Source organism: Drosophila kikkawai, chromosome X (assembly GCF_030179895.1).
Source record: "Drosophila kikkawai strain 14028-0561.14 chromosome X, DkikHiC1v2, whole genome shotgun sequence".
Lineage (NCBI taxonomy): Eukaryota > Metazoa > Arthropoda > Insecta > Diptera > Drosophilidae > Drosophila > Drosophila kikkawai.
In genome coordinates, this window is record NC_091733.1 from 13594121 (window position 1) to 13618405 (window position 24285).

General features: G+C 38.1%; 3 protein-coding genes across 5 annotated transcripts; 2 read left to right on the plus strand and 1 right to left on the minus strand.

The window, feature by feature from the left end:
- The first annotated feature begins 294 nt into the window (after positions 1 to 294).
- sn (fascin domain-containing protein singed) lies at positions 295 to 24285 on the plus strand. 3 transcript variants are annotated; one of them, XM_017173634.3, is made up of 7 exons: positions 295 to 430; positions 797 to 1108; positions 15332 to 15602; positions 21274 to 21694; positions 21762 to 22331; positions 22403 to 22651; positions 23037 to 24285. In XM_017173634.3, the coding sequence occupies exons 3-7, from the start codon at positions 15398 to 15400 to the stop codon at positions 23128 to 23130; spliced, it is 1539 nt and encodes a 512-aa protein (XP_017029123.1). In that variant the 5' UTR covers positions 295 to 430; positions 797 to 1108; positions 15332 to 15397; the 3' UTR covers positions 23131 to 24285. The 3 variants fall into 3 exon arrangements, with proteins under 3 accessions (XP_017029123.1, XP_017029122.1, XP_070144118.1); XM_017173633.3 differs by having other exon boundaries at positions 414 to 460; XM_070288017.1 differs by lacking the exons at positions 295 to 430; positions 797 to 1108 and adding an exon at positions 14774 to 14912.
- Positions 15480 to 17174, plus strand: LOC108079332 (tol-Pal system protein TolA-like). The gene is made up of 2 exons (XM_017173635.3): positions 15480 to 15602; positions 15658 to 17174. The coding sequence occupies exon 2, from the start codon at positions 15984 to 15986 to the stop codon at positions 16917 to 16919; it is 936 nt and encodes a 311-aa protein (XP_017029124.3). The 5' UTR covers positions 15480 to 15602; positions 15658 to 15983; the 3' UTR covers positions 16920 to 17174.
- LOC121502059 (tol-Pal system protein TolA-like) lies at positions 18295 to 19499 on the minus strand. Its single transcript, XM_041774724.2, has one exon. The coding sequence runs from the start codon at positions 19393 to 19395 to the stop codon at positions 18466 to 18468; it is 930 nt and encodes a 309-aa protein (XP_041630658.1). The 5' UTR covers positions 19396 to 19499; the 3' UTR covers positions 18295 to 18465.

A 24285-nucleotide genomic window follows, 5' to 3' on the forward strand; every position in this document is an offset into this window, starting at 1 on the left:
AAACTGTGGGGGAAAATATTAAATAAATTAATATAGTTTTTAGGTTTTTATATAATTAAGCGGTTTTTTTTTTCATTATAAAAAATATAGAAAAATATTTCCATTACAAGTATCTATTATGCAAACATAACGATTAACATTATTTTAAAAGCAATTGTCAGAAAACATTTTTTTTTGTGAAATCAAACCTAAAAATTTTCAGAAACATCACATATATTTGTAAAATTAAACATTTTTCTTTATTTTCCGTAAAATGTATATATTTTCGAAATAACTTATTTTTTCGAGGGACAAATTTCGTAGAGATGCGAGAATATTCCCTGGCCAAGTCTGATAGAAATAAGCCGAAAAGACACCTCTGCTCGCTCGGCGCCTATAAATACGAGTGCAAGTGGCCATTCCAAAAAAAATTTTCAGATTTACAGCAACGGTGAATTTTGTTAAAAGGAAAAACCGCAAAGTGCGAGCCACATACAAGAAATTGTTTGCAAATTTTAATTTTGAATTTGGCTCGAACAGTGCCTGTATAGTTTGGGAATCGTTTTTTTCCATTTCTGCAATAAAAAAGAAACGAAAAGAAACATAAAAGAACAGTTGTGCGCGCATGTGCAATCAGAAAATCATCTCAAAGCGAATCGTGAAAATCCTTTTCTGCCATACGAAAAATCAAACAAACGCAAAAGCCGGACACAGCCTTCTGTTCGACAACTGACAACAAGAATAAAATACTTATTAATTAGCCGCTAACCGTGATTTGTTTACGTTTTTTCTTCATTTTTTTGTATTGTGTGAGAAGGGAGTGAAGAGGAACAACCAAAAGGCCGAAAAACCAAAATTCGAATTGGAAGTGAAGGGTGTGACAGACGCACGCACACATAAAACGGCATACGCACACGCACAGAAACACCGGCTAAAAGGTAGACGAGACAAGGGAGCGAGTGCAAAATAGAAAACGCGAAAACAGGATAACCTAACTACTAATACTATAAAACAAGCGGCGAAGTGACATCTTAAAAAACAACAACAACAACTAAGGCAGCGCAGCGAAGAGCGAAAAGCGAGAAAAGGCAGCAGCCGAAGAGAGCAGCGAAGGAGCAGCGCAAAGAAAGTAAGTGAAATTCCATCTTCTCGTGCAAATTAGACAGGGGGGAGCAGCGCCGCGACTGCGAAGCCGGCTGCGGCTGCTGCTGCTCCATTTCCAGGTGTAAAGCCAATGGCCACGGGTTTTACTCTATGCCACTGCCACTCCACTCGACTCAACTCCGGTCTGCAAGTCATAAAATCTATGGCAGTTGTCAGTTCGCTTCGCTGGCTGTTTTTCTCCCATCTTTTTTACTTTAGCATTTCGTTTTGAGCTCTCCTTCGGCGGCTTTGGCTACCTTACCCCACCATTCCACCTTGCGGCATTGTTTTTCAGCCGCTGATTTTTCCAACCGGCTTTCGGCTGGCTAATTGCCTTGACATTGGCATTCTCTGCCTCCTCCGCTCTTCGCCAACTTGTTTCAATCATTCAAGTTCAACTATAAACAGACATAAACACGCAGTCAAGGTGCAAATCCCTCCTCCCCCTCTCTCCAATATAACTGTTTTTCTTTTTTATATTTTTCTTGCTGCTGCTGCTGCTGTCATTTCTTTTTCTTTCTTTCTCCCCGGCTAGTTTTTGTTGTCATCGGTGGCTGCTCTTGTTTACGTTTTCTCCTGCTCCTTTCAGCATTTGCCTTTCTTTATTTCCATGCTCCCAAACGCATCCCAATACGCCGCTGTGCGTGAGTGTGTGTGTATGTATCCGAGCCGGTGTCTGTGTACGCCCTTCCTTCCGTGTCTTCCGCTCCTGGCTGTCGGTCCGTTCGTTTGTTCGGTCGTTCGTTGGTTCGTCCTTGTGTCCGTTATTCTGTCCGTCCGTTTGTTTCTCTGTCTCCCTGCAGGGCGTGTGCTGTATTGGCGGTGGACGTCGACTGTAGCAGAGGCAGCAGGCTACGGTGGTCAAAAATAATGAAAAACATGACTTATATTTTAATTGTAAATTATTTAAGGGGGTTTGGTATGTTTGAAATAATGGTACAAGTCGTTGTTGAATCTTTAAAAAATATATCTTGTTTTATTTTTCGAATATATTCTTTGAAAAAAATATATTTATCTTCAATATTATGTAGGAAATTATCTTTAATTCTACTAAATCCATAAGGACTTAAAAATAAATAATTGTATTGAAAAACAACGTAATTTCAAAGTTTCTGTTGAAGAACCTAACTTCCTACCATGCAAATGTCTAAAAATATAAATTATACTATGTATTTAAAGACATATTTTAGGTATAAAATGTCTCGAAACTTTTTGAATTATGTTGTTGTTTTTGTTTACACCTCCTAAAAATTATACCTGTCGGAAACTTCCCATTCACTTATCACAAACTAACGTCATTCACATCTCACGTTCTGAAGATGGTATGATAATTCCAGTTCCGATGGCTGAGTCACCACTGTAGCCGGAGGAGAGTGTTCTTTTTTTTATATTTTTGGAGAAATCTCATTCAATTGGAAAATTGCAATTTGGCGTTGACAAACATTTTTGGGTTTTTGGACTTGGACCCATGGTGGGCGACACGTCATGGATATACATTCCTTTTGTTCTCCGGTTTCTCCTGCAGTTTCTGCCTCATTTCGCGCACACTCACACACCCACCACCGGCATTATCATCACCCCCTATGCGTATATCCTGCCCTACCCCAGTAAAAATTGCAAATCAATAATTTTCAATGAGGATTTTGCATTTAAGCCCCTTCGTCGCTGGTGTGAGTTTCGGGATCAATTAGTATTCCAGGAGCGCTCGAGAAGTTATAGCCAAGAGGAGAGACCCCTTCGAAACTGAGTCACGTTTTATTTTGTTTTGTGATTGCGCGCTGTCCCGTGTGCTAATGGCAACGTCTCCCATATCTTTCCTTCGAGTATATATATAGTATTATATATGCTTATGTCGCATGGCAATCGAATGCTTCCGCTGCGCACCGCCGGAAATCAGGTACACCCGACAATGAAAAACCCTGCCCCTGTCACCGCCACCGCCACCGCCGCCGCTTCATACAACACCGCCTTTCTGGGACTCCCCGGTCCCCAGAATCGTTTACCACCCATTGCGGGGCTGGCACTTCTTCGCCCATTCGCCTTCTTGGTGCTTTCGCAGAAGCCATTGTTGCAACAGTCTGGGAGCTCCAGACTAAGCACATAGCGACAGTTGGGAACGAAAAAATAGTAACCTTTTGTGGTAGGAAAAAGATAAAGAAAGATCTACTGCAATGACTATGAAAAAAAGTAAATTATATTAGAAGTATTATTGTATTTTTAAAGCTACTTTAAACAATTATAATTATCATTTAAATTTGGAAGGAAAAGGCAAAAGAAATTATAACCTTTCTAATAGTTTATGGTGAAACAATTCATAAGCTTTATAAAGTGGATAAGTTGATTTTTAATACAGTTGTTCCATATTTGTTAAACATTTTATAATATAATTTAGCAGATTTTTCTATTTAAAAAAATTGAATTTAATATCTCCAAAATAAATATTTCTGGTATCATATTTATGCCTTTAAAAAAAAATAAATTTTAATTTTCTTAACACTAAAATATTTTTCTTTTTAGATCTATTTTTTTAAGAAGAATCAAATTTAATTTCTCAAAAAATTTTATTTAGTTTTAAAACACTACCATTTTCTTGACTTTAACTGTTTATATCCGCTTATTTATTGGTGTGTGTACCTATGTACTTCTCTGCGGATTTCGGCTGCATATGCTCGCATTACACCCCCGTCTTGTGTAGCCTCCAGAGCTCGCTCCTCACTACTCCGAGTCCAACCCCAACCCCCATTCTATCTGTCATCAATTGCAGCTGTCGCTTGTCCTTGAACGCACTTTACGCACTTTACTGGCTGGGATATACGATGTTGAGGGTGGGGGATATGTCTAGGGTTGAACGGAATGTACAGCCTGTGGATAAGCTATTTATATATCCATCCAACCATCCAACCATTCCATATATCGCCTGTGGAAATATTCACTCTGCAAATACTACTCCGAGTTATATATATACATATATAACTCAATTTTCTTTGTTCGATTGGTTCAAAGAGGGGCTTATGTATAGGATATTTTCTTTAATTTATTAAGAAATAAATACATTTATAAAGAAGAAACTTTTATAACCTCGATAAGAACAGTTCTCTTGTAAGCCATTTCCTTAAGAGATATAATTCTTAAAATACAAATTAAGAACTAGTGTATTTCTTTGGTAATCTGCAAGTACAGCTTCCTTTTCATTATCGCTGTTCATGTACGTATTTTTAGTTATAATTATAAACATTTAATTTCCACTTTCTTTTGTCCGATTTGAAGCTAAAAAAGTAATCCCTTTGGGGCATGGGTTTGTGGAGCTCTGCTTGGATTCTTTGTTGGTTCTTCCAAGTTTTCTGGGTTTCTTTATATATATATATATATATTTTTTTTTTTTATCTGTTGCTGTGGCTGCTGAGTCATGTCCCCGTATTGTGTTGTTCCTCCTCGTTACTCCTTTTTTGTTGTTTGCTGCTTTTCTTGTTGACTGGTTTCGCTTTCAACGGCACGCCCTTACTTAACCCTCTCTCTGGCCATAGAACCACTGCCAGTCCCAGTCCAAGTCCCAGTCCAACTCCCTGTTCCTGTTCCCGTACCCGTCCCTATCCCACTTCCTCTTCCTTTACCCCTTCCCATATATATTCCCAACTACTTGTGATTCACACTGCCGCCTTTCTGCCTTTTCGAACTCACTTATGGGCCATATATCAATGGCCCGCGTTGACTCCCTCCGACTTGTGGCATTATCAATGCAAATGGGCATGGCATTTCGAGATCTCGTTGCGGTTCGGGGGTATCACTGGGTATCTGGACTCTGAGGAAATTTACGGAGGCGCCCGTCTGTCGTCGTGACTGCACTTGCTTCCTTGCTTGCCTGCCTGCCAGCCTTTGCCTCACAATACAAATAATTGATATGCTCTTGTGGTCCCGCCTTGCCTTTCTGATTTTCTGCCGATGATATTCCCCATTTGGGTTCACTCACCCCTTTGTCTTTCTCTCATTCTCTCACTCACTTCAGCATCATCAAACATATCAGGGCGCTTCCGTTCGATAAACCAAAAATAATGCATAATAATAAAAAAAAAGAGCGGCTGAGGGAATTATTAACAAAAGGCTACAATGTTGCATCTGAAATCCCGGATGGGGGAAAAGAAATCAAGTGACAATAAATGGCGACAATTAAATGTCATGGTTTATCTTTAATTGAGCGGAGTTTTTGAACTCTTTTGGGTTTTAATTGATATTTAAATGTTAAATTAAGGGAATATATTTAAAAAATAGGACATTTTAAATACTAGAAAGTGTTTTTTAAAACACTTTAAAACATATATAGCTCTCTATAAAGATTTAAGCTTAACCCTCTATTTACATAGGAAAAGAAAGCTGATCAAAGGAAAGAGTATACTTCTCAGTTACATTCCCCATAGAAAATTCTCTCTTTTACCCAAAATATGAATGAAGTTAAGCTGCTTTTTAATCTGTTCAAATATCAAACACTAACCGCATTTATGTCTTACTTGACAACCAGCTGGACCAGTTGGAGTCGTCTTTGTATCGGTACTGGGAATTTGATTCGGATTCAATGTTGCAATGTGGTCTCCAGGTTTACTGCTGCTGGCTGCTGGTGCTGCTCTTCACCCAAAAACATCTTTCGCATCTGGTTGCTTGTTGTTTTTGTTGTATTTCTTTATGGTTCAGTTTTTGCAGCAAGCAACTGCAACAAGTTTATCAGCAGCAGAGCAATATTGCTGCAGCTTGCACTTGTGTGGCATGCGCCATTGGACACGCCTTCAAGAGACAAAAAAAAAGTAACGAAAAAAATTGCAGCAAAATGAATTTGTGGCGACACCTCTAAGTAAAAAAACCAGTGCCATTTACCAGCAATTTAAGACAGAGAGCAAAAAAATTACACTAAATAAACATAAAAATTTACAAAGAAAACTTTAAACTTAGAAAAAAATAAATTATTTTGTTAGGTTTGGTTTTGAAAGCATAAATAAGTAGTATTTTAGTTAAAAACATGCATTAAATATATAACTTCATGCAGGAGCTTTAAATGTAGGTAGAGTTTTTAATGAATAAACTTGGTTTTATTTATGGCCAAAAATATTAAATAATTATTAATTTCTTCAGCTTAAAAATTAATTTTAAAAATACCTGCTAGAAGATTTAATTATAAATAAACTATATACAAAATAAACGAGAACCTCATCAAAGGGCCTAAAATATTATAAAAAATAAATGTTTTATAGAAGAATTTAAAATTCTAAATTAAGTTCCAAATCTGTCAAAATTTATGTTATATTATGAGGCACAATTTTAAGTTAATAAATATAAATGTAATGCTAAAAACTAAATCAAATCACCTGTGCTAGCTGCACATGCCAATCTTCATTTATATATTCCTAAAAAAAAAAAATATGTAGCCCCCGAAGAGCAGCGGCACTTGACTTGGAATAATGCATGGTAATAATAATAATAAATTAGAATTGAATGGTTGCAGCCCCCTTTTTGCAAGAGATTCCTGTGAATCGATTGGTCCCAGCATTCTTTTGCGAAAAAGATGGCAAAATATTGATCCAGCATACATTTATATATACTCCTTTTTTTTATTATTATTTTTTTTTTGCCCGGGGCATCTGGTGCTGGCCTATGCAATTTGCTTCGGTTCCACGATATTTATGCGCATTGTTATTATGTATTGAAAATGCGAACAAATTATTAATGTGCATGTGGAGCTGCTGGGGGAGGGAGGTAGGCAGGCACTGATTTTCCTCCGCTCTGAAGATTTTCCCGTCGACTTTCCCGCGCTCTCTGTGCTGTCGGCGTCCACATAATTGGCGCATAAATCATTTTACCTGCTTCGCCGAGAGCACAGCAGCGGTAATTTCAGTGTTGCCACAACACACAGCGGCATAGACCGTTAGCTGTTTTGCCTCAGATACTTGGGTATATATTTGTATCTGCTGCACAGATGTTTCCATACAGATAGATGCGTTCAATAAACCAAAACTCCACTTAATTGCAGGCCAGACCATCCCCCTCTTTAGTTTATTTTCTGTTGTATTTCTCCCTCGTCGTAATCCAAAACAGAAAGATAGATAAAAAAAATGAAGGAAAGAAAGCAAAAACCTGAAACCGTTTTGTCTCTCTTGTTTCGTTGAGTTTTTAGTTTGGTACCGTGCTTTTTTTCGGTGGCTTTCATTGATTTCTCTATTTGAAATCACTCCATTTCATTATTGATTTTGATTTTTTGATTGCCGTTCGTCGTCTTGTCGCTCAACTGTAAATTGCAGTATAGTCGATCGGTTCATATGGACTACACGGTGAAAAAATATCTATGAAAAGGTATTTAGAGATTACATTTGGCAAATATAATGTATATTTTTTAATCTGCAACAAAATGATTTTTCTTTGAAAGAATTTCTGTTACTGCAAATGTTAAGTGTTAATGTGCAGAAATTTCATTTATAATTCCCAAGTACAAATTCAGCAACTAGATCAGTCAGCGAAAAGTGGCTGGAAACTGAAAAATATCAGTTTACTTGAAAGCCTATTTTCAGAGAAGATATATTTTAATAAATTTAATTATTACTTTAAAATATATTTCTTTTATAATTCACTAAGAATATTAAGCAGAACAAATAATAAAAAAGCAGCTTATAATTAATTTTTTGTATTGCAAAGTTAATCTTTGTGTCTAATGCTCTTTCCTAAAAAAAATTAGGCCAATATAAAACCAGCTTAAACTTAATTAAAAAATATGCCAAAATCATAAAGTAAAAAGAGAACAGCTTCTATTTAATAGGGAATAGGAAACAGTAAAATTCCTCCTAACCAAATATGGATCGACATTTTTTATATATTTAATTTTTTCATTTCTTTTTCGTTCCGTGCAGACATCGTAAAGACCAAGATGAGTTTGTTGTTATTTTTGGGTAGCGCCGTTGGGGATTCCGTTTGCCATCATCAAACCCAACATCCAATTTGCATGACAATATCGGTCTTTTTTTGTGGAGTTGCTGCTGTTCTAACGGTTTTCTTTTTATTTTTGGCCAAGCAAAATATATACAAATTTTCAACTATAGACTTTTACTTTTTTTTTTTTTTTGTTTTTCTTACGAAGCCCATCGTAATAATTGATTGCTGCACTTGTTTTGGCGCTTTCTAAAAATGAAAAAAAAAAAAAAATTACCAACTAAAAACTAAAGTAAAGAAGAGAGGAAAGAAAGAAAAGCTTTGGTTTGCGGTTGGTAATTATAAAACAATTGGAAAGGTGACCCGCTGAGTTGAGTCGATTTTAGTTGAGTGGCGGCTTTACGGCTTTGGCTGCCGTGACAAACGATCGATCCAATGCCGGTTATAGACGTTCGATCGACCAGAGATCGCTTGATTTCATTGTTAATTGAATTGTGGTTTCGGTCTCTGCCCCGGTAAGGCTTCATTATGGATATGTAACAATTTGCCAACACAACATCATCGTGTCCGCAATTATCCTAACTGGCCATGGCCATAATCGATTCTATATAGCCATTTGCCAGTATATATGTACCATATAACTGCAAAATAATCAAACATCTTTTAAAAGGCCAGAGTAGCATCTTAGCATGTAAATTCACTGCCAAAACACCATCGAAGAAAGTTGTTTTCCTTTGTTTTGTCTGGCTAAAAAAAAAAGAAAAACAATAAACAACCGCAAAATGTTTTATAAATAACACAGGCCCGAAGGCAACTCATCAAGCTCAAGAGTGTGTGTAAATGCTTTTGCATCTCCCCACTATAATACCCTGGCCACAATTCACATTTTCGAGTCACTGGCATTGGGATGGATGTACATATGTACATATATACCCTAAAGCCAGAGGCGGCCTTACGGAAAACTGACTTTCATCATCACCCGCGTATTAAAATTCCGCAAAACTTTTCCTTAAGCCTTGATTATTGTTTTGGGGGATGCCAACAATTAACACCTGTCTTTGGAGAGTGGCAAAAATTTAATGGTATTTATTACAACAAAAAAAAGACTAAGTATCCAGGTTTATAAATTTTCAATTGATGCATTTTAAAAGCTAATTAAAATTTCATGTATCATGAATTATTACAATATAACTGAACTAACTCAATTTAATTTCTTATACAAAATTCTGTGACAATTTAAGTTTTGTTTCATATAATATTATAATATGGGGATTCTCCGATAGCGCATTTTATTTATCTAATAAAAATATACATTTAATTTAATTACCATATACTAAATTTCAACTGAATTGCAATTGAGAAAAGTATATTGCCTGAATTCCCTTAATGGGTTACCTTAGATCATATATTCAGTTTAAATATTTTACACTATGGTTCCATCAATTGTGATTTTTATTAAGTTTATATAAATTTCGTATAAATTAATAGCCATATACCAAATTTAAATGTAATACCAAATGAGGAAAGGATATTTCCCAAATTCCCTTGAGGTTGTAAGGGCTTTCAAAAGAGTATTAAGGTTTTCGGTTTCTCTTTCTCTATCTATCTCTTTCTCGCCTGGCTCCTTGAGTTTCTTGCGCCGCATTCTTGACAGCCATAAAAGTCGCGTCACGAACACTCTGCCCCACTCTGTCCCCACTCCGCTCCGCTCTCACTCACACACGATCACAATGTGCAACGCTTGAGAGCGCGTGCGCGCGTGCGTCATAAGACACTACGAGAGAGAGCGAGAGACGCTGGAGACGGGGACCTGACTGACGAAAGAAGGTGCAACAGGGACAGGTGGAGTGACATGAGCACATCGTTAACTGTAGCAATGATTCTATTGCCACTTCCATTTCTTTTCGCTCAGAAGAGAGGCTTTCGCCATCGTCTCGTTAGGTGTATCTCAGTATCTTTGTATCTGTATTTTTAGAACGCCGCTGGTGCTCCATTTGCCGTGCATTACAGTAAAATATACCGTATGCTGCAGCATATTTCTACGATTAAAAGAGCTGCAAATATATATATATATACAAAAAAAAAAAAAAAAAGAAAGAAGACTAAAGAAAATTCACAATCGCAGTCGCACAATCGATGTCTGCTGGCCCCTCGTTTATTGTCGCTGATTTATTGCGCTCAAAAAATAATAATGGCCTGGTAAAAAAGCAAAAAGACCCAGGGGAGTCGCCGCACTCTGTCTCCCTCGTTAAACTCTCATTAGTTGCTCTTGCACCTTTTGCACTTCAACTGAATGAATTTAAGCTGCTTCTTTCATTTATGCAACAAACACACTAATTGTGACAGCTTCAAGTACAATATAAATTCAGCTTATAACTCTTTGCCTTGTTGGGGTATTTTTTGTTCGTTGAAATAGAGATTAAATAAACTTTATGCAATGCACATTTTGTGAGGGACTTTGTAATTTAAAAATAAAGTTAATTGTCTATTATGAAACAACGTAAGGTATTGGAATTTGAGTGGGTTATAAAATCTTCCGATGGAGAAGCAAACATTTTAAAGACAGAACCAAAGTCTAAGGCTTAAATAGACATCTGTTCCTGACCTTGACAGGGTCTTCAGCAGTACTTATTTTCCTTAGATGTGTAAATCATTTTAAATTTTTAATTAAAAACTATAGTACTTTTTTTTAACAAAAATAATTACAGGAAAATTATAAGAAGAGCAAACGAAGAGCTGAAAATGTAAAGAATTGTAAACAGCTGCACTGGAAACTTGCAGCTGTAGTTAGAGTTGAGGACTGGGGCTGGGGCGGGGGGCTTCTTGGATGCGCGATCTGTGTTCGCATTGTTTGGATGCGACTGCGTTTATCAGTCAGTCAGCAGCTAGCAGCTATTGCTGCTGCTGGCTAGCTTTACCGTTATCATTAACAAGCCAACACAAGCCACGCATGAGAGCGAAACACACGCAAAATAAAAGCAGGTTGGGCGTCAAAAAGGAGAGGTGGAGGAGGTAGAGGCAGAGGTAGCGGAGAAAGGAGAGAGCAAGAGGAAAAAAAAAACAACAGAGGGGAGTAGGAGGGAGACTAGGAGAGTGAAGAGAAGGCGTAGAGACACGTCAATTGGTGAAAGGTGCGCGCTGGATGCGATAAAGCTTCCATCATATTTTACATTTTCGTAATTTGCTAAAAGCACATACTCGCACACAAACACACACTCAGGGTGGTGTGTGCGTGTGCAATTTCATTTAATTAGATTGCGTTTTAATAATGCTACACACACAGACACACACATCAAAGCACAGATAAAGGCCAAGATACAACATATACTAGCATCTATATATATATATAAATATGTATTCACATATATATGTATATGCAGGCGACATTCAATCGCCGATATTGATAGTGTAATTTAATTGATTTGCGAGCAGAGCAAAAAGAAGAAGCAACAGCAGCAGCAGCAGAATAATAATGAGCAGACAAGAAAGACAAGACAGGTCTCAAGATCGAGGTTCGAAATACCCTAGAAAAAACCTCTTTTGTCTATTATTGTAATGCTGTATAGTGGAAATGAGCTGAAACTTGGTAAAATTATATACTACGGCCTTACATCGTGCTGAAAATTAAAGAACAAATAAAAAAGAACATGGCTAAAACGATATGGCTATTGATGCTGATCAAGAATATAAATGGTTCATAGGGTCGACCTAAACATTCAACTGGGTTACCACTCGGAAGATGCTAGAACTAGTTGAGAATTATAGTGTCAAGGGAGTGATATTTTGTTTTAAATTCATTATTTATTTATTAATTAATTATTTATTATTTATAACTAATTCTTTATTATTATTTAGTTAGACTAGATTTCTTTAAAGCTCAAACAATTGTTGTTTCAAGTCTGACCTTGACGCTTAAAATACTCTCCACCGAAAGGCTGGGCAGGGTAGCAAAAAGCAGAACGCCAGAACGGCAGACAAAGGCCGAATCGGTGGCACTTGGCAACAGCTACAGCTTCTGGGCCTTCTGTTGGCATCGCAACTCGGGATGTACACGAACATGGATGTGTCTTGGTGGATGTGGATGTTCGGTTAGATGTTGGACTGCATTTGTTCCGCTTGGCGATGCCCGGCACTCCATTTGCAGTAATTGGCGCTGCTTTTGCAGCATGATAATGATGATAATAGGAAAGCTATATGGCTTTTGCTATAGATATATAGCCTAATGATGATGAGGATGATGAGGTTGCTGCAACTGCAACAACGGTGCCTAACTGTGCTGTGTGTTTGCCCCTGGTCAACATTTTGCTCTCTGTCTAATTGTTTGAGGACGAATCTTTTCCAACTCTCTGACCCCTGGGGGTCTTTTCAGAAAAAAAAAGAAAAACGTCCAAAACACACACAGCTGGCAGGAAAAACCAAACCCCAAAACCCGTTTGCATAATTAATTATGATTTGCGTTTGGTTTAAGAGTGTGCAAATCGGTTGCTTAAACGGCCACAATTAATTTTTCCAGCGAACTTGTTCAAACATTTTCGCCTATCGAATTGCATTTTAGCTTGAAAACAAATGACGAAAAGGTGGAGAGGAGAGCGAAGAGCGAAGAGCAAGTGCTTTGGCTTTAAGCTGACGAGGCGGCATATATAGCGAGCGTTGACTCTGAAAAAACCATAAGATAATCCCGCATTTGGCCAAGAGGCACAGAGAAAAAATTTTAAATTATTTGTAATTTGAATGGGTTGCTTTTCATTATGCAATTTAAGGTATTAATTAATAAATAAATATAAATATAATAAATAATCTGAGATACATATATTTTTTATAAATGAAATAAGTTCCTAAAACCATTAAGTTTAAGTCAAATCTGTACGGATATATCTTTCCGTGGTTACCTGAACAAAGCATGCAATATTTTCTAGAGTTTCATTACCTGAATTAAATTAATAATAAAAAAGGAAAGATCTAAAAGATATTATTTTATTATGTAGTCCTTGGCTTTCATTACTTAAATTAATTCAATAAGTAAAAAGAATTCTTTTCCCCATTAATGGATGGGGGTTTTTAATTACCAAAATTGCCTTTTTAAGGAGATAAAACATAGAGCTTTACTACCTTAAACTTACTACTATATAATTTTTTCTTTATATGTGGAAAATTTCATTTCGTTTTTCCTACTTTATTTCCATTACCATTTGATGTTAATCTGCCATCTGCGATTTGCTTTTAAGCCAACGCCCAGGCCCTGGCTTTTTCTTTCTGCCTTATTGTTTGTATTTTTTTTATATTTGTGGTTCGTCCAGGAGCCAACGCCTAGAAATAATAAAAAAAAATGTGTAAAAAAAAATGGAAACATTGGAGTCGCTGTCACGCTTTTGTCTTCTTTCGCCGTTTATCGCCCCTTTGTGCTGTTTGCCTTTTTGAGAAATTAGAATGCAAAATCCAACCCAGGCTCATCAGCACCCCTTTAATTTTCCCCTGGAAACTCCACACACAACATACACACACACACACACACGCACACACTTTGGGTGTCTCTTTCTGCCTCCCTCCTTACTCCCCTCTGTTGCTTTTTTGTTTTATTATTTATTTAAGTTTTCTCTCTCGACATTCTTAATTTATGTTTGGCGTTACTAGCTGCTGCCTTTTTATGGAAGTTGTTGACTCATCCGAGGCCCGGCGATTCATAAGCTCTGATTAGCAGGCACGCGTCACGCTAATGTGTGGTTCTTGTTCTGGTTTTTGTTACCAATCTCTGTCTGTGCCTATATTTATTATTATTTTGGCTGCAGCTGCAAAAATAATACTAAATGTAGACTGTATATCGGTTGTTAACAGTTGAAAATTAGTCGCGGAAATCTTTTGTTATTTCAGCTTGTTAACTATTTATTATTAAGAAAGTTAAACTTTATTGTGCTGCAGAATTTTTATATAATTCCCAGATTTCAATTATATTCTGATAATATTCTAATTATCGACAATCGATTTTAAATCGATTTAGCTTAGATACTTATATATATTTTTTTGTTTTATTCTTAAAAGAATTTATTGGTTATTATTTTCTCTACAAACAAATTAAAGATGTTTATAATATAATTATATATATATATTAAATACTCAAATAATATTATAAACATAATATTCAGTTTTTATAAACCAAAATCGATTTATAATCGATAAACATAAATTTACATAATTACAGAATATTGGGTATATAAATAAATCAAAGATAAAAATATTATTTTAATAATACAATGAAAATAATAAAATTATTATTCTAATTTTTACACATATTATTATAAATAAAAATGTGTTTTCTTATGAATTTTTATTTAAAAAATCTTCATTTAAAAGTTCTTGATGTTTTTTTTAATAGTTTAGTAGAGCTACTAAAAGCTAAAAGTCTGTTTTATTTTCGATAAAAAAAAAAAAAAACAAACAGCAACATTGATATCTTAAAAAACAACTTTTAAGGTTTCAAAAAACAGCTGTTTTCTCAACCCAAAAGCCAAGTGTTTCAACTTGGCAAACCAATTGCTCATTTGTAGCCACTAATTAATGACCAAGGCCTTTAGTAGAAATGCCTGGCCTATTGGTGTGGCCTAAAAAAATGCAAACCAAAGCACCTGCTACAAATCTATCGACGCAGTTATCGATGGCGCAGCCTGATAGAAGTGTCATCGATGCTTTGACAGCCTGACTGCTGCCTGTTGAGTTGAAATTTATTGGAGCTTGAACAAAAAAAAAAAAAAACGACAAAGACAGAGGAGAGCCTGTAGTTGGGAGGATCTGCGACATGTGTCGCCATGTAATGCAAATGTTATCTGCATTTCCTGTTGTGTCACAGACAGAGAGAGAGAGAGAGAGAGAGCCCAAGCAGAAGACTCGTCTGGGTATGGATAAAGTATAACCCACTGCTTGGCTACTCAGCATGCAAACAGCAGACAGAGCAGGAGGAGGAGGAGGAGCATCCAGTGGAGAGAGAAGACCCCGTCTGACAGGTCGTCTTTCAGTCCCGTCTCCACATAAATCTTGCACGCAGTTTTTAGTCTTCAGTCTTGAATCTTGAGTCTTTAGTCTTTAGTCTTGAGTCTTTTTTATCCTCGCCTCGCCTCCTCTTGGCCATGACCAAGTGATCATCAATCAAGCGTATAGTTTTACATAATTAAATGCATAATCTGTGTAATACCCGGGATTATATTTATTTTTAGCCAAGTAAAACATAAAAAATAAGTTTTAAATCAATATCTAAGCAATTTAATTATTTCACATATCACTCATCTAAATATTTTATTGTATTTTTTTTTTCCAGATTTTTTTTAAAAACAAACGAAGCCGGTGTCCGGAAAACAGCCCCAAGATTGCTCCCATAAGCACCATGAACGGCCAGGGCTGCGAGCTGGGCCACAGCAATGGGGACATCATCTCACAGAATCAACAGAAGGGTTGGTGGACCATTGGTGTGATTAATGGTCAGCACAAGTACATGACCGCTGAGACCTTTGGGTTTAAGCTTAATGCCAATGGCGCCAGTCTGAAGAAGAAGCAGCTGTGGACGCTGGAACCTTCGAACACCGGTGAAAGTGAGTGAATAAAATGAATAATGAATAAAATTATTATTATAATTATATTGTGAAGGGTTTTAGCCGGTCTTCATATACGCAATTCGAGAAGTCTTGACTTTATAGGAAGGATTTTTCAATACATTTTCATCATTATCAAGAATGTATATGATTGAAATGACAAGACACTTAGGTATAATATTGTATATAGATTACATATATTAAATTACACCAAGTAGGCAAGTAAATCAACGGAAAACCAAAATCAGATATCACATAAGTTTGCAATCCTTGTCAGGCCTGAGCAGAGCTCCCATTCTCAGTCGATCAGGTATCTCGTACAGTGTCGGTGTTCAAAAAAGTAATCCCTATTTTTCAATAACAAAAACTACAAAAAAAAAAATGAAAATTTTTCTTCCAAAACTTTTGTTAACTTTGTTGTTTTTCGTGCACGTGGTTCCCCTAATCCTCGGGACCTACGATCCAATACTGAATGACGAATTCTTGGGAGACCTCAACTTCTACGGAGACGCAATTGGAGGTGGTGGCGATGGTGGCGATGGTGGCGGTAGCTGCAGCGGAGGCGGGGGCGGGGGCGGAGGCGGAGGCGGAGGCAACCCGGGAGGATCAGGATGTGAAAATGACATTGGGTCGGGCATGGATTTAGCCGGCAGTTGCTCGGGCAAAACTGAAAAATGCGGCCTAAACCTCTCCGATCCCAAGCAAAAGGCCTCGAGTATTGCCCAGAAGGCGGCACAGGACGCCAAGGCCGCCAGCGATGCCCAGATGCCGGCAGCAGAGGCTGCCGCCATGCAGGTGAAGAACGAACTGGCCGACAAGGCCACCCAATCCGCTCGAGCGGCAGAGGCGGCTCTCGCGGGCAAGCAGCAGATTGTGGAGCAGCTGCAGGTGGAGGCCAAAGAGGCCAATGCGGTGATCGTCGAGGTCAGCGCTTCCCTGGAGAACACCCAGGCCAATGCCAATGCGGCCGCAACGGCAGCCCGTGAGGCCCACACCCAGCTGGCCCACCTCAAGACTCTGGCCGATAAGGTCTCCTGCAACTTGGCCAATATCAAGAAGGTGGCCCACGGGGCCCAGGCCCAGCTGGCCCAGCGCACGCAGCTACTGGAGGTGGCCAAGATGCGTGTGGCCAATGTCACCAAGCGCGTGGCCGATGCCCAGGCCGACTTCGACAAGACCAAGGAGGCCGCCTCCAGGGCTGTCTGTGCCGCCATGGAGGCCAAGCAGAAGGTGGAGCAGCCGTCGCAGTCGCGTGGCAGAAGGATGGATCAGAAGGGCGGCGGTGGCGGTCGCTACAAGATGTCCAGATACTATTGATGAGTGTCTTTATTTTGGTGGCTCTATTTTTAAATTCTTTTCGGTGTTATTGTTTCGTTTTCGGTTGATAAATTTGAGTTATTGTATTATATCGACATCGATAAGGGATGGGATGGAATCCATCATTATAATCCCTGAAGCTGAGCTAAAGAAAGGCTAAATAATTGTTTAACAATATAAAATCTTCCGGGATTTAATTAAATAATCGATCAAGTTCCTAAATCAATAAATTTCAACTGTTTTTGTAAAAAAATATTCGATTTAAAAACGATTCTCATTAACCTATAGTTTCCATGATTATATTGAGGTGAAATAAGACCTTAAAATAAGGGGTTAACATTTGAATTCTTAAGGGGGGACATCTGAGTAACTTTTTTTAAAAATCGAAAAAATTTTTTTTTTGCTTAAAAAATACTTTAGGGTCTTAAAAATAACATATCAAAAGATAGAGTCCGGCAAAAGTTTCTAAGTGTCGAAATTTTCCATTCTGCGGCGATGCCTCACATGTAATCATATACGATTTTAAAACTTTAAACGCGTTTATCTCAAAACCACTTTTTTTGAGTTGGCCGGAAACCTAACTCGAACAAATCTTAACCGATCGATCTGAAATTTTGACAGTATATTCAAAATACTTATGGCTATCGACACACGTAGGATTTTTTGTTTTTTTTTTTTGTTTCCTTTTTTTTTTATCAACAATTTTGTGACGTTTTTTTCTCATGAAAATTGAAAATTTTATTTAATCACTCACCATTCTGCTTAAAATCAAAATATCGAAAAAATCTTACGTGTGTCGATAGCGGTTGAGATATAGAATCTAACAAAATTTGATTTTTTGTTCTAGATCAAAAATTAAGGACGTTAGGTTTCCGGCCATGGACCCCTTTCAAAAAAATAGGGCCTACGAAGAAATGCTGCACAGCCGCCATTTTGTTTTCGATTTATTCCAAAAAAAAAATGTATTTTGTACTTCACATATAACATTATCAAACCTACCTAAAAAATTTTCGATTTGCTTTTTCATTTGGCCAAAAAAAAATTCTTGAAAATCGGCTTTTTTTTGCCAGTTACTCAGATGTCCCCCCTTAAGTTTTAATTTTCCATAAAATTGCCATATGAAATTATCGATAAATATTTAACTTTTTATACCCCTTTGAGGGTATTATAATTTTTGTCAGAAGCTTGTTTTATTGGTTTCTTTAGTCTTGGCTGCAACAATAACAATTCTACTAGTATCAAATAACAATTAACATGTAGTAGAGAACATGAGCTTGATTTGAATCGTTGTGGATTAATTTTAAATCGATAAATTGTATACAAAAAATTGGTGGAAATCTTTTGATTTAGAAACTTGAAAAATCATTTAATTAAATTCAATGATACAATTATTTAGCCTTTATTTAGCTCAGCTTCAGGGATTATAAAGATTCCATCCCATCCCTTATTGATATAAATACAATAATAACTCAAATTTATCAACCGAAAACGAAACAATAACACCGAAAAGAATTTAAAAATAGAGCCACCAAAATAAAGACACTCATCAATAGTATCTGGACATCTTGTAGCGACCGCCACCGCCGCCCTTCTGATCCATCCTTCTGCCACGCGACTGCGACGGCTGCTCCACCTTCTGCTTGGCCTCCATGGCGGCACAGACAGCCCTGGAGGCGGCCTCCTTGGTCTTGTCGAAGTCGGCCTGGGCATCGGCCACGCGCTTGGTGACATTGGCCACACGCATCTTGGCCACCTCCAGTAGCTGCGTGCGCTGGGCCAGCTGGGCCTGGGCCCCGTGGGCCACCTTCTTGATATTGGCCAAGTTGCAGGAGACCTTATCGGCCAGAGTCTTGAGGTGGGCCAGCTGGGTGTGGGCCTCACGGGCTGCCGTTGCGGCCGCATTGGCATTGGCCTGGGTGTTCTCCAGGGAAGCGCTGACCTCGACGATCACCGCATTGGCCTCCTTGGCCTCCACCTGCAGCTGCTCCACAATCTGCTGCTTGCCCGCGAGAGCCGCCTCTGCCGCTCGAGCGGATTGGGTGGCCTTGTCGGCCAGTTCGTTCTTCACCTGCATGGCGGCAGCCTCTGCTGCCGGCATCTGGGCATCGCTGGCGGCCTTGGCGTCCTGTGCCGCCTTCTGGGCAATACTCGAGGCCTTTTGCTTGGGATCGGAGAGGTTTAGGCCGCATTTTTCAGTTTTGCCCGAGCAACTGCCGGCTAAATCCATGCCCGACCCAATGTCATTTTCACATCCTGATCCTCCCGGGTTGCCTCCGCCTCCGCCTCCGCCCCCGCCTCCGCTGCAGCTACCGCCACCATCGCCACCATCGCCACCACCTCCAATTGCGTCTCCGTAGAAGTTGAGGTCTCCCAAGAATTCGTCATTCAGTATTGGATCGTAGGTCCCGAGGATTAGGGGAACCACGTGCACGAAAAACAACAAAGTTAACAAAAGTTTTGGAAGAAAAATTTTCATTTTTTTTTGTAGTTTTTGTTATTGAAAAATAGGGATTACTTTTTTGAACACCGACACTGTACGAGAAATCAGATCGACTGAGAATGGGAGCTCTGCCTGGGCCTGACAAGGATTGAAAACTTATGTGATCTCTTTTCCGTTAATTTACTTGCCTACTTGGTTTTATATATAATATATATTTTCTTTTAAATTTTGCCAACAAATGTTCCCTTTGATTTTTTTCATTGAGCCTAATTTGTGTGATTTTTTGTTTATTTAATGACACCTGCTGGCCGCTTCCCACAATGTCGAACTTCGGTTTAATCGGAATAATCGATGACACACCCGTGCGCTCGTTATCTGTGAATCGTGATAAGCAGACGTTAATCCTCTGCCTGTGACTGCAAGAGATTTTGATTTAGTTGTTAGTTGGGTTTTATATATATGTATATATTTTTTTTGTGTGTATATGTATACACACTAGTTGCCACAACTCCTGGGGCTTAAGTGGCGCAGAGTCGAAGCCATTTGCCAGGCGTAATCACTATCATCTTGGCCAGTTAGTGGCGTCTTTTTCTTTTTCTTTATTTTTATTTTTTTTATTTATTTATTTATTTTTTTTTTTTCGTAACATAAATTACTGGTGGTCTGGGGCAGAGATAATTCCAGTTGCACTAATTTGACGGGGCCGGGAGAGTAGAAGACAAAGCGCCTCACGAATTTGGCATCATTTATCAAGCAACAAAAGCGGCTTCTGCTGTGGAATTGGAATTGGATTTGGAGCTGGACTTGACTTTGGCTTTGGCTTTAAAGTTGGAGTCTCTCTCTCGGCTCGCATACTCGATGTTGGTTAGTCCGTGGCGAGGCAGGCAATTACAATTAAAGCTGGCTAAAGCAACTGGTTTTTATTTTACGTTTTTTTTTATTTTTATTTTTTTTTCAGCCACTCCTGGTCGTTGCCACTGGCCAATTAATAAACATTTTCTATAATACCAAAGCCATAAGTCAGCATTCGTTTGTTGGCCATTAAAATAGCTCATCCAAATTGAAAATTTCTTGCTTTTTTTGTTGCAGTTTTCAGTCAACTGAAACTGAAGCCCGCACTTATTATATTACTTGTTACGGTGGATTGGCGCAAATGGCTTAATAGATGATAGGATTCAAAATGTTTGGAAAGCGAGACAAATCGCCTATCGATAGATCGATGTCAACGCCATGGATTATCAAATTTCTAGGCTCTCTCTAATTGGTCAGAAAAAAAAGAAAAGAAGAACACGAGGATAATTAATACAAAATCAAATGATTAATGCACCTAACCAGATTTAAAGAAATACTTGTAATCATTAAATGCCATAAATATCCAGGGAATTAAAATAAAATCAAGGAAATTGTCGATCTATATCGATAACGGACAGCATAGCCATCAATTATCGAATTTGTAGGCTTTCTAATTTAGAAAAAATATTTTTGTAGGGCTTTTTAATAAAACTATTGTTTATATTTTGAAATACCAATAATAAAGTATATGAAATAAAATTGAGTTCGCTTAATATCGATAACAAATGGACTAAGCAATAATTATCATAAAATATCTAATTTGAAGGACCTTTAGTTTGGAAAGAATACTTTTTTTTACCCTATTATTGCAACTATTGTTTAAATTCTGATGAAATAAATGCAAAGAAACTTTTTTTAAATTTAAAAAATAAAATAATCTATCAATGGTAAAATTATGGTAGGAATTATGGTAGAAATGATGGTAGGAATTAAGGTAGGCCTTTTGGTGAAATCATCGTAGAAAATTTAATAGAAAAATTGTAAGAAATACCATTATAATATAAATAGTTCTTCCTGTAAATATTATAATTTTCACAATCTTCTTACCTTTTTCCTTTTTAGGTATTATATACTTACGATCTCATCTGAACAAGTACCTTTCGGTCGATCAGTTTGGCAACGTGCTCTGCGAGAGCGACGAACGGGATGCTGGCAGCCGCTTCCAGATCAGCATCAGCGAGGACGGCAGCGGCCGTTGGGCGCTGAAGAACGAGTCGCGTGGCTATTTCCTGGGCGGTACGCCCGACAAGCTCGTCTGCACTGCCAAGACGCCCGGCGCCAGTGAGTTTTGGACCGTACATTTGGCCGCTCGGCCACAGGTTAATTTGCGTTCCATTGGACGCAAGCGGTTTGCCCATCTGTCCGAGTCGCAGGACGAGATCCATGTGGATGCCAATATACCATGGGGCGAGGATACACTTTTTACTCTTGAATTTCGTGCCGAGGAGGGCGGACGTTATGCCCTGCACACGTGCAACAACAAGTGAGTAGGCTCCCTATAATCTCTCACTTGAATTATTATTTATTAATTGATTTTTCTCTTGCCGCAGATATCTGAACGCCAATGGAAAACTGCAGGTGGTGTGCAACGAGGATTGCCTGTTTAGCGCCGAATATCATGGCGGTCATTTGGCGCTGCGCGATCGCCAGGGTCAGTACTTGTCGCCAATTGGATCGAAGGCGGTGCTCAAGTCACGCTCCTCGACTGTGACCCGTGATGAGCTCTTCTCTCTGGAGGATTCACTGCCGCAGGCCTCCTTTATTGCCGGCTTAAATTTGCGGTACGTGAGCGTTAAGCAGGGCGTCGATGTGACGGCCAACCAGGATGAGGTCGGCGAGAATGAGACATTCCAGCTGGAGTACGATTGGTCGGCACATCGTTGGGCCCTGCGCACCACCCAGGATCGTTATTGGTGCCTTTCGGCCGGCGGTGGCATCCAGGCCACTGGTAATCGGCGCTGTGCCGATGCTCTCTTTGAATTGATCTGGCACGGCGATGGATCGCTCTCGTTCCGGGCCAACAATGGCAAGTTTTTGGCCACCAAGCGTTCCGGCCATCTGTTTGCAACCTCTGAGTCCATTGAGGAAATTGCCAAGTTCTATTTTTACTTGATTAATCGGTAAGATTTTATATATTTTAATAACCTCTACAGTTATCAATTTAATTTGTTTAACCTTTTAAACTTGACAGACCCATTCTTGTGCTGAAGTGTGAGCAAGGATTCGTGGGATATCGCACGCCCGGTAACCTTAAGCTGGAGTGCAACAAGGCCACCTATGAGACCATATTGGTGGAGCGCGCCCAGAAGGGTCTTGTGCATTTGAAGGCGCACAGCGGCAAGTACTGGCGCATTGAGGGCGAGAGCATCTCGGTGGATGCCGATGCGCCCAGCGATGGATTCTTCCTGGAGTTGCGTGAGCCAACCAGGATCTGCATAAGGTTCGAAGAAGATGGCAATGCCAAGGGTTTCAGTGTTAAATTTTGGTCAAAATAATAGCTGTAGGAATGTAAATCAAAATGAAAAGTTCTATATTATTATCGATATAAAAGAAAGTTATTGAAAAATGTTCAATCATTGTTATATTTTTTAATTTTTTTTTCCATATTCATTTGGTTTAAACCTAGTTACTTATTCTTGATTTTCTAATATAATCAATAGAAAAAATAAGAAAATATTAAATGTTTAATTAATTGAATATTAAATTAATAAAATATAATTCAAATGTAATAACAAAAGCTCTTATTGTGACCAAAAACTCTGTAGATTCCTTCTTAAATAGCTAAACTTTGTTACTAATATTATTTGAATTTTATGTCTTTGCAGATCGCAGCAGGGCAAGTATCTCGGCGCCACTAAGAATGGAGCCTTCAAGCTGCTGGACGACGGCACCGACTCGGCCACCCAGTGGGAGTTCTAGGGCGTTCAACTTTACACCACCACCCTCCACCACTCACCACCACCATATTCCGGTCATCAGTATCACAAGTTCCCCCATTTCCAAGCCCAAAGTCTCGATGAGAAGCTGCAGAGAAAGTCGCACAAGAAGAATTTGATCCTGAACGACGGAGAGAGAGAGAGAGAGAGCGATCAAGGACGACAACGGGTGGATGGAGATAAAATTTAAAAAACAAAACAACAACACATATTTATATTTATATATATTCATTAAATATATATAAATAAAGATTACGATAAAGGTCTATATCGTATACATATAGAGAAAGGGAGATTTTTTTAAACACACAACCAACCTAATTAGCTTTTTATACGTTTTTATATACGAAGAAAAGGGAGAAAAAGAATATATTGAAATACAGAACTTTTGTCGCAAGCGAGTCCTTCCGTTTTTTATCAAGCAACAAAAAAATATATATATATATCAGCAACTAAGCAAGAGCAAAATTAAGAACACACACACACACACAACCTATATAATAAACATAATCAAACGGAATTAAAAGAAATTAATAAAGTAAAAGAGGAAAAGAAGCGGATCGGAGGAGAAAGGGTGTGAAAGCGAAAAAAATCGAGAATTATATAAAAATAAATCAACACATATTCCTATAAATTTATTTATATATATATTTATATACATATTGATATGAACACTGACCCACACACTCACACGCACACACTCGAACACACACACACACACACACACAGACAAACAAACAAACACACAAGCAAGCAATTTTTAATACGCAAAAAAAACATTTTAGTAGCTAAGCAAAAACCCTAAAAATTTAATTTAAAAAAAATAAAAGGTAAAAAAAAAAACAAAACAAATTTCTCCGTACTGCGATTTTGCAATGGAATCAACTCCAACTATATATCTAACATATATGTATGCATATATATATATATATTGAATTAGTTTTTTGTTATTTATTTGCGTCAACTCTTTCTTAATTAATTAATTAGTAATCCATGTTTTTTTTTATCTGTGCACTTTAAATCGAAATCGAAATCGAAACAAGAAAGAAAAAACAAAACTCAAACCCAATTTAGTTGCTAAATCTTAAAATGGAAATTTTGTATGATACATATAAAATATATACATATATATAAATGA

What these genes read in the sequence shown, in the direction of transcription:
- sn (XM_017173634.3), top strand. Translation starts at nt 15,398, where the DNA reads ATGAACGGCCAGGGCTGCGAGCTGGGCCACAGCAATGGGGACATCATC. An exon ending in ACCTTCGAACACCGGTGAAA is followed by an intron (nt 15,603 to 21,273) that starts GTGAGTGAATAA and finishes TTTCCTTTTTAG; the next exon opens with GTATTATATACTTACGATCT. An exon ending in CCAACCAGGATCTGCATAAG is followed by an intron (nt 22,652 to 23,036) that starts GTTCGAAGAAGA and finishes ATGTCTTTGCAG; the next exon opens with ATCGCAGCAGGGCAAGTATC.
- LOC121502059 (XM_041774724.2), bottom strand. Translation starts at nt 19,395, where the DNA reads ATGAAAATTTTTCTTCCAAAACTTTTGTTAACTTTGTTGTTTTTCGTG.
- LOC108079332 (XM_017173635.3), top strand. Translation starts at nt 15,984, where the DNA reads ATGAAAATTTTTCTTCCAAAACTTTTGTTAACTTTGTTGTTTTTCGTG.